At 46.6% G+C, this 9,872-nt stretch overlaps 1 protein-coding gene across 4 annotated transcripts in view; it reads left to right on the top strand.

Moving 5' to 3' along the window:
- arid2 (AT rich interactive domain 2 (ARID, RFX-like)) overlaps nucleotides 1-7,672 on the top strand; it is a 30,327-nt gene extending 22,655 nt beyond the window's left edge. For 3 of the 4 annotated variants that reach the window (XM_034526604.1, XM_034526603.1, XM_034526606.1), the window contains 7 exons: nucleotides 93-2,446; nucleotides 4,530-4,678; nucleotides 4,767-4,905; nucleotides 4,999-5,084; nucleotides 5,235-5,352; nucleotides 5,766-5,857; nucleotides 6,064-6,175. In XM_034526604.1, the coding sequence (XP_034382495.1) occupies nucleotides 93-2,446; nucleotides 4,530-4,678; nucleotides 4,767-4,905; nucleotides 4,999-5,084; nucleotides 5,235-5,352; nucleotides 5,766-5,857; nucleotides 6,064-6,175 (3,050 nt within the window). Of the gene's footprint in view, nucleotides 1-92; nucleotides 2,447-4,529; nucleotides 4,679-4,766; nucleotides 4,906-4,998; nucleotides 5,085-5,234; nucleotides 5,353-5,765; nucleotides 5,858-6,063 lie in introns of all 4 variants that reach the window. The other variant, XM_034526605.1, reaches the window with a different exon arrangement.
- Nucleotides 7,673-9,872: the final 2,200 nt, after the last annotated feature.

The following is a 9,872-nucleotide window of genomic DNA, read 5'->3' on the forward strand; positions in this document are numbered from 1 at the left end:
AAAAAGAGTCTTCGTAGAACAAAATTAGAACATTGAAACTTAAGTAGCATCTTGGATCTGATCAGTTCCGTTTGTGCGTTTTGTGTAACCAGGCTTACCTCTCGGGCCTCCCAGTCTTGGACCCCAGTTCGTCCGGGTGATGGGCCCCAGCCTCAGCACCATTGGTGCCGCCCCATCCATGGCCTTGACTGCACAGGACCCTCCTCATGCGAGCCATCCGACTGTTTCCCGTCACCCGCTGCCCCTGCTGGCTTCTCCACAGTTGCCACCAAATCCTCTGGCAGCAGTGCAGCAGCAACCGGTTCAACCAGGTCCAGTGGTCCAGATCCCGATGTCAGCCACCCAGAACCCTGCTGCTCAGCAGCACTCCCCCATGCTCTCCACAGGGACATCTGTCACGCTATTTCAGCAGGTACCACAGGGCCACATCCTCACCGCCAGGGTACACGGCGTGTGCCCTCCGATCACCCAGCACCCTTCCCTGCCTCAAACCCCTCCCCTGTTTGGGCCTCAAGGTGGAGCTCCCCAGGCGGAGCCTCAGTGTGTTGCTACGGTATCGACACCCTCTTCTTTCACCCAGGCAGGGGGTGGTCTGGCTTTTAGTATCGCAGGTGTGACCAATTCCCAGGGGTCACGCGTCACATTTCAGAATATCGCCCCCAAGCCAGCACCAAGCCAGTCGGGTGGACCAGCGGCCATGATAGCCACTCCCAACCAGCAGCCTCAGCCACAACCGCAGTCGCAGAGTCTCGTAATAGTCGGTCCCAACCCCCAGCAGAACCCAGCCTACACCCCTGCCATACACCAGATCGTTCTTGCTAACCCCTCCGGCTCCCAGACTATCCAGATAGCAGGGCAGCCCGGAGCTGCTTCCAACCTCTGTCCGCCTCCTGCTTCTCATTCCAACACCCAGGTCCAGCCCAATCAAACTGTCAGCCACGCACTGTCCATGAAACGTCAACAGCAGCATCAACAGCAACTCCAGCTTATTTCCCAAACTCCCCCCTCTCAGCCTACCTCCACCGAGTCCAGCTTGATCAAACAGCTACTGCTTCCAAAGCGAGGGCCATCTACTCCGGGAGGAAAGCTCATCCTACCTGCTCCACAGGTGCCCCCTCCGAACAGCACGATGGCGCCTAGTCCGCAGGTGATCTACCAGACAAGCTACAGCACCCAGAATCCCTCTCCTCAGCCTCAGCAGCTCAATGTCCAGCTGGTTCCTGGTCAGCTTCCCGCTGTAGGAGCTCCAGCCCTCCAGACGGTCCAGCTCTTGCCAGGCCAGCTCATTTCCACAAGTAGCACAGGGGCAGCTACCATAATCGGCCCCACGGCAACTGGACAAGTTACATTTACCGTGGTCCCCACCACTGGCTTCACCACCTCTACCGCTGCCGTTGTCAGCCAGGGTGCTGTGGCTCCGGGAGTCCCCCCTCCTCCGTTCTCTACTGCATTAGTACCCCACCACGCCCCTGAGGCTCCACCACCACTGCCGGCTCCCCTCAGAGGAGACAAGATCATCTGTCAAAAGGAGGAGGAGGCCAAGGACACCACGGGACTGCATATCCATGAGAGGAAGATAGAGGTGATGGAGAACTCGTCTTTGGCAGAAGGAGACTCCAACGGAAAAACCAGTAATGGCGATGTGACGGCAGGTGCCAAGCTGCTAAATGGTCGGAAGTGCATGGAGTCTAATCTACCTCCATACCACTCAGGGAACAGCCAGGGGGCACTCAATGGCCCAGCTACAGAGGGCCACCCTGCTAATGGGAAGCAGGCCCTCTCCTCCAGCCTAAACACCCCTCCTGAGGGCAACCCCGAGGCCAAAAAGACTCTCGTCAATGGGGTGTGTGACTTTGATCGGGTTGACAGTGGCAGCAACTTAAACAAAAACATTCCAAATCACATTGCTTCCAAACAGTACTTGGGGAACGGGGAGATGGGCCCTTCTGAGAAGAGTCACGGGTCAGACCCGTCTCTTCCTAGTCCGCCTCCCTCCCAGCAGGACACTGCCAAAGCCCAGCAGGCCGAGCGCCTGGCGAACGGACCCCAGGCAGTCGGCAACAGGCCTCCCTCGGAACTAACCAACGGACCTTTGTGGCCGGGCCACGGCGTGCCTGCGCTAAGACAACAACTGCTCCCCAATTCCACCCTCCCCTCCACTGTTACCTCCCAGAGTCCCGCCTCCTCTCCCGCAAACGGAGTGGCCTCCGAGGCCCGGGGTCTCAAGAGGCCCGCCGAGAACGAGGACCGCAGCGGGGCGGCCTCGGGGATCCCCAACAAAGTGGGAGTGCGGATCGTCACCATCAGTGACCCCAACAACGCCGGCAGCAGTGCCACTATGGTGGCGGTGCCGGCAGGAACAGACCCAAGCACAGTAGCCAAAGTAGCAATAGAGAACGCCACTCAGCAGAGGATCTGCCCGCCCACACTGGCAGCTGGCTCGACGGTGAGTCATGGGAGGGTTAGTCTCTAAGCTGTATTTATCTGGCCTTCTGTTGGCATGGCTGACATCAGAGTGAGTATTTGCGGTCACGTACATTGTCTGTTGCTACTATGTTTGACTCATTTACAAATTCCTTTTTTCCTTTTGTTGTCCACCGGCCAAATGCCTAGTGAATGTTAACACATTACCAGCCACTCAATAGATTACCATTGTTTTTTCTAGCCTGTTAGTGATGCAAATCTACCTGCATTTGACTGGTAAATGGTGCTAATTCTGTGCCCTGGTGGTATTTTCATTGTAATCAAATATATTCACATTATGTTGACTTAACGGTCTAGCAGACAAGTTGGAGTCGTCTCCTACCGTGAAACATATGCTAAGTCTTTAAATATTAATTTTATATTTGTATATATTATATTCATTAACCAGAATGCCTCTTCTGGAGTTGTCAGATATCCAGCCAGAATGGTGTTTTGTTGTAGGCAGCTGTAATCGATCCATTTTTGGACTGTTGATGTTAAAACATCTCAAGACATTTTAAACATTGTTCTAAAACAGAATGCAGCTGTACCGGCTGAAAGCTGCAGTTTGTGGTCACGCTCTGTGGTCTTAGTTGAGATGCGGCTATCATTTGAGAGTCGCTTTATTTTTTTAATGTAGGCCACATTGTAACTTGAAAACACTATGACCTCCCATTTCTTTTCACGCCCTCTGCCTTAATGACTTGCGTATGCCTTTGGCTGCGGAACAGATGAAGTCACAGCTGCATGGTGCCACAAAAGACACTAAAACGTGACGTATAAAAGGCTCATGGCATGTTGTGTATTCTTGTGTACCTGTTGGTAGAACACAGGCAACTCATTTCTACACCACCACTACAGGGTATGTTTTTAATACGATTCCAGGCTTTGACTCTGAATAACACGCTTATGTAACTGAATTTGAAGCAGCACATTATGTTCTAGATGTGTAACATTTTAGTGTTGGACTTAAATCGCACAATAACTTGAAATTACCAAAGTTGTGCAGTTAGGGAAAAGGATTTGCTTGGCACTCAAATTGCTGTTTGTTTCTGAGATGGAAGGAAGAAGTCTGATTTGGTTATGGGCTAATTGGGACTTTCTGCAGGTTGAGGAGAATATTGTTTTTCAAATATTTTCCCACTGCTTTAATTTATTATTACAATATAGTTTGGTATGCTACAGTAGTATATTACTGCATTATGGTGTGTCAAATAACAAAGTTGAACAAAGTCAGTTTAGTGGAGTTACACCAGAGCCTACCACAAGAATACGGAGGGGCAGCTGGCCCGATGGTAAACGTGTAGTGAATTATTATTATTATTATTAGTCTGATAGCTATTCATATTTAAAACCACAACTATCAGAATCAGGTGAATAACAAATAAACGGAATAAAATTATAATAAAAACAATTAACATAGTGAAATAATAGATAAATATGGTAAATAACAAACGATAACACGTGTGTGTACATTTATTATTTCCAAAAATAAGTGGCATGTGTATAGGAGAAGACTTTTGAAATTGAGAACCATTAGAACTTTATTATTTTGTTATTATTACTCTGAGGTTTGTCAATGGTTGAAGGAACGATGGATTCATCTTCATTGATCTCTAAATACTGAAACGTACAGATATCATGCTCAAATCGTTTAAAGGCGGAGGCTACCGGCCGTCAGATGTACACGCACAGCAAAGCTCAACTTGTTGATCAAAACTATTTCATCAGAAGCAAAAATGAATCTAATGAAGTAGTCGTTTGTGGAATGCTGTTCCTGCGTAGGAGTTACCGTTTGTGCACAACTGAAGATGGTGGACGAAGTTGTGAGTTACTGTTTGGAGGTTAAGAAGGTGAGGCCAGTTAAGACCATGTGGCTCTCACCGATACCCACCTCCTAGAGCAAAGCAGCTGAGAGAGCAACTTGTGCCACTAGCCAGGCCCTGGTTACATCTCAGCCAACAGTTCCAGTGGTCCTTTTAATTTCTTGTAACCGAAAGTCCTAACTAATGAAAAAACGTTTATTTCATGCTAATTCATATATATTGTTTCCAACTGTCCCACAGCCGACAGTCACCCCGCCCCCCGCGTCCCAGCCCGCTCCAGACGGTAACCACAGCCCACACCTCTCAGCACAGCAAAGCCCTGCAGCGCCACCGGAGCCGAGCAGGAAAGCTGGGCAGAACTTCAAGTGTCTGTGGCAGTCCTGTAAACGGTACGCGTCCATCGAGGCCGCCGATCATAACCGTCCTCGGCCGAGCCGCTGTTGAGCGTCCGCTGACTACTTGTCCTTTTTCCTGTAGGTGGTTTGAAACGCCGTCGCGGGTGTTTTACCACGCTGCGACGCAACACGGTGGAAAAGGCGTGTACGCAGGGCATTGTCAATGGGAGGGCTGTGAACCTTTTCCCCGGCAGAGACTGTCCTTCATCACCCATCTACAGGTGAGGCTTCCTCTTCTGTGACTGGTCATGCAGGGAGTCACTCTTTATAGCACCACGTCAGCATGAAATGATAACAAACGTGTTCTTTCCCAGGACAAGCACTGTTCTCGAGAGGCTTTACTGGCTGCACTCAAACTAGAGGAGCAGCAGGCGCAAAGTCCCAATCAGACTTCTTCCCAGTAAGTACACCTTTCTGTCTCCAACTTGATGCCTGATCGGGGCCAGAGAACTACACAAACCAGAAATACTGCATATCAATATCTGGGGAAAAGCAGTGTATCGATAATTGACCAATAACCTAAATGATGTCTGCTTGATGTGTCATTAAGGACTCCACCAGCGGCAGGCAGCACTCCGAAAGCACCGAAAGCAATCGTGAATCACCCGAGCGCAGCTCTCATGGCCCTTCGCAGAGGGTCTCGAAACCTGGTCTTCAGGGACTTTACTGTGAGTAGAACAAGGCTGACGACTCTCCTCCTCCTCCTTCCCCCTGAACTTCCTTAAAACTCACAGTGCACATGAACTTTAGTATGACTTGTATGAAAGCTCTCGTTTGAACCTAAGCTGCTCTGAGGCTTTTTTTAAATCCCACTGTTTCCTCCACTTCCTGGTGCAAGCTCAGGGTTGAGTGGAAATGCTGTGTGGGGGAGAGAATTTGGTCATTTCCAGGTCTTTGTGAAACAATAGAAACCTCCATGGGACTGTTCACACTGCACAGGTTTAGAACACCCATGGTTCTGCATATCCTAACAGAACACTCTATCTTGTTGACATGATTACAACAACGTCTTCTCCTGCCACTCATTCTTATCCTCATCTCTCACAGTGGACCATGAATATTGTTTTTGTTCCTCTCCCAGGATGAGAAAGAGGGACCAGTGACCAAACACATACGACTAACTGCTGCCTTAACGTTAAAGAACATCGCCAAGCACTCGGACTGTGGTCGCATGTAAGTGTCCTTCTGGCTTTCAGAAGTGTAGAGTGAAACCTGCTGCCGTTTGTTCCCTCGTGACCAGACGGATGTCAAAAATACAATTGTGTTGTGTCAGAATTGATTTATCCAGTTCGAAGTTTTGTACTGATTGCATTGTATTGTTAGCCGTGTCAGTTTTTGATCACTTAAGTTGTGTCCTCCTTTCTCTCCTCGTCTCTCAGGTTGGTAAAGAGGCATGAGACGCACCTCTCCGTGCTCGCGCTAAGTAACATGGAGGTTTCCACCACGCTCGCCAAATGCCTTTACGAACTGACGCGCTCGCTTCAGGCTTAACGCCTGAAAAGGATAACCTCGACACCACCCCTCTCCTGAGAGGAGGAAGCCGCCGCCGCCGCCGAGGAGCCGTAGCGGGTCTGCAGGGGGAGCGCAGGAACCGGAACGAAGACCCTCCTTCTGCCGCGCCTCTCATCCCTCACCTCCTTCCTCGCCAACCTGTGTTCTATACCACACTCTCCCCCATCCACACCCACAGACACACACACACAAAAAAAAAAAACTGCCACAGGGGTCTTCCACCAGCTGCCCACCAGGGGGGGCGCTTTAAAACTGCTTCCCAGTGGGACTCCACAGACGAAACCCCAAACATGAGCACATTTTGTTTCAGTTCTTTTGTTATTTTTCCTCTTCGTCCCGTGAACGGATGTGTACGTTGGCGCGAGTGGCGGTCGACTAAAGAGTGGGCGGCGAGTGGGGGAGGAGCCTATTGTAGGCGTCCCACAGGGTCCGGTGGAGGTGGACTCAGCTGGCAACTGGCAAAGATGATTTTATTTTATTTTTTCTTTAGAAACTTGGTAGCTTGGTTTTCTTACTTGAGTCAATATATTTTCACTTATTTATTATTGAAATGAATACCATTACAATTAATGAAAAAGAATCTTGTAAATATGTTGTGAATATATATAAAGAAGATCCTCTTTCATGCCGATGCAGCCACTGGAGAACTTGCTCTGTGGAGTAATAGAAGCATTACTTTGGTAGAATTGAATAAAGTAGTATGTTTTCGTTTGTTGCTTTTTTTTTATGATCCCTGGTCACTTGTATCTAATGTGATTCTATACTCAGCAGTGGATGAATGTACTTAAAAACCTGTAAATAATTCTGCAAAGGTACTGATGCTGTAAAGCTTAGGGAGGGGGTAAAAACAGTTTTTTGTGGAACTGTGACATTTTTTGTATTATAATACCTTGTAGAACTCATTTTGCTGGCTGAAAGAGTATGGAATAATATATCTCATGTCATTTTGTAGAAGAAAAAAAAATATTGAAGGTATTCTCTTCCCTTCCTCTTCCCTCACACGCCCTCCCCTCAACACGCACACACACAAGTAACATATATCCACTGTAAGCGTTTTGTCATTGTACGGGCCACAGTGCGCGTACCAAAATTTTTTTGTATTTGTAAATTGGTTTAAATACATGGAGTTTTTATACAGGTTTTCTCCTGTGTTCTTTGCTTTACGTGCAGGTATGATATTTTCTTCACTACTTTTTTCTATCTTAATATAGTGTGGAGTTTTATTGTACTATTTTTTCATTCTTAATACCATGCCACATTCCGGCTCACGTCCTCAGACTGTCCTCTCTACCGTGTGTTGTGTAACATTTATGACTGCCTGTCGTATTAGCATCTGACCGGGGCGACCCAACCATCCTCATTTCTGCGGTGTCAGTAGGATGTGTGACTATACATAGACCTAACAGTCTGTTAGAGATTGGCTTTATTTACTTTGGTGACTGTTTATAGTTTTTAAATAAAACACTGAACATTTTGCTTTGGTTTTACGCTTGTTTCTTTATCCCCCCCACCCCCGCCACCCATTTCTCCCACTTTCCTGTCGCTCAAAGCGCATGCAGCAGTCGATTCCTCATTTACGTATTTATTTATGCAGCAATGGAAACGTGGAAATTAGCACCTTTAACAACTGTTGCGATTGGCAATGCATGAGAAGAAGAGAGTTGCCGTCTGAATAATAAATATTAACAAATAATTCAGACTCGGAAGTAAACGGTCCAAATAGTTGGCTTTGGATAAATGGTCAACATATTTAGCTAAAAATAAACGGTTCAATAGTACACTAATAGTAATGTATAAGTTCAGTGTTTATCAGTTACTTAAAGCTATTTACATTTTCAAATTTAGCTAACAATTTATAAACAGTTGTTCTAGTTAAGCTAGCATGATGGCTACATGGTTGTTGTAGTTAGCTACACGTAATGGCTCATATTTAGCTTTAAATGTTGCTATTATTAGCTTAAAATAATGGATAGTTTAGTTGGCTAAAAGTAATGGATAAATGATCAAAGTTAGTTAATTTAATGGATTAATAGTTTGCTTATCTAAAAATAATTGGATAAACGTATTGACTGGTTGAAACATCCAGCCTTTGTCACTCCAAGTGGGAGTTGTTCTCATGCGAACTTAACCAAATCGACCGGAATGTTGAACAAGTACATTTAATGAAAAAAATTATTGTATCAATGGCCACTTTCATAGAGACATTTTAAAATAAATTTAAATGACCATGTTTGGAGCTCGTCCGACGGGGCTTTCGGAGCAAAAAGGCCGGGACCTACTGGTGGAGAGAACTCCGACTGAGACGTTGCCAGGATTCGTCCCGGCTGCCTGTGTTGTGTGCTGAATAAGAGACGTCTGAACAGATGCCAGAGCTTTTAATATTCAGCACTCAGTTTTCATGGTTGGTAGTTGGGACTTCAAACCGCCCTCTTGTCTGATATAACCGAACAAGCTCCATTTGCTGACAAGCTGATCCTTTTGTTCTGCCTCACCACTGGACGCCTTCCTTTGGCTTGTTCTCTTCAACCTAATTGAATTGTTAATGACTTTACAGAGCTCTCCACTTCCCACAGCTCCAAAAACATACTTTGTGACAGAACTTTCGGAATTCATCAAAAGACTTTACAGTCTCACATTTTGCCCGTGCTTGAAGCACAGTGTGAGACCCTGATGTTGGTTTATTTTGGCCTCCGTCTTCGATTGCGGTTTCTGCACTCAAAAGGTGCGGAGAATCTGATCTCTGCTGAGCTTTGACTTAAATAGCTGGAGTCCTCTTTTTAGTCATGGTAGCTGTCATGCTCATTTACTAGGGCCGTGAAACCAAAGCAGCCAAAGGGAATTAAACCCAAATTAACTTTATTAATTAATTAAGCCTGTGCTTTTGCAGCACCAAAACTAAACTATCAACATTATGATACTGGGACCCACAAAGCATTTAAGGACTAGCCTCCATGTTTTGGTGTGACAACCTTTATTTCAAGGGAAGTGAAAGACAGTAATATAATACTTTGCGTAACTTCTCCCAACCAGTCGAAGCTTTGTTTCTATTTTTGAAAGTGTTTCCCAGCAGTGTTTCGAGCGTATGATACTCTGTGTGTACGTCCTGCCTTGATTCAGTCTCCCGCTGTGGCATACCAGTATCGGTTACTGATGAGCAAGCAGCTCTGCACCTGCATAGAATGGCTCATGGTCACGGTGAGTCGGCATGGAGCAGGTGGCTTGCATTGCTTATGAGCATCAGTGCGTTATTGTGACAGCACTATGAAAGGAAATAGAGTGGGCATGGCAGGTCCCACTATAACCCATCATATTTGTGTTGTTTCACCTTTGACTGAAAAATACTTTTTCAAATAAAACATTGTGTGATGATGACTTGACCGTATATTACAATGCCTGCAGTTTGTCTCAGCGATTCACATTCATGCTAGTCATCCAGTCTTTATTATTAGCTCGCACGCACATACACTCACCGGCCACTTTATTAGGTACACCTTGTAATGGGTTGGACCCCTTTTTGCCTTTAGAACTGCCTTAATTCTTAGATTCAACAACGTGTTGAGAGATTTTGCTCCATATTGACCTGATAGCATCACGCAGTTGCTGCAGATTTGTCTGCTGCACATCCTTGGTGCAAATCTCCCGTTCCACCACATCCACAGGCGCTCTATTGGATTGA

The sequence above is a fragment of the Cyclopterus lumpus genome, chromosome 23, assembly GCF_009769545.1.
Source record: "Cyclopterus lumpus isolate fCycLum1 chromosome 23, fCycLum1.pri, whole genome shotgun sequence".
Classification (NCBI taxonomy): domain Eukaryota; kingdom Metazoa; phylum Chordata; class Actinopteri; order Perciformes; family Cyclopteridae; genus Cyclopterus; species Cyclopterus lumpus.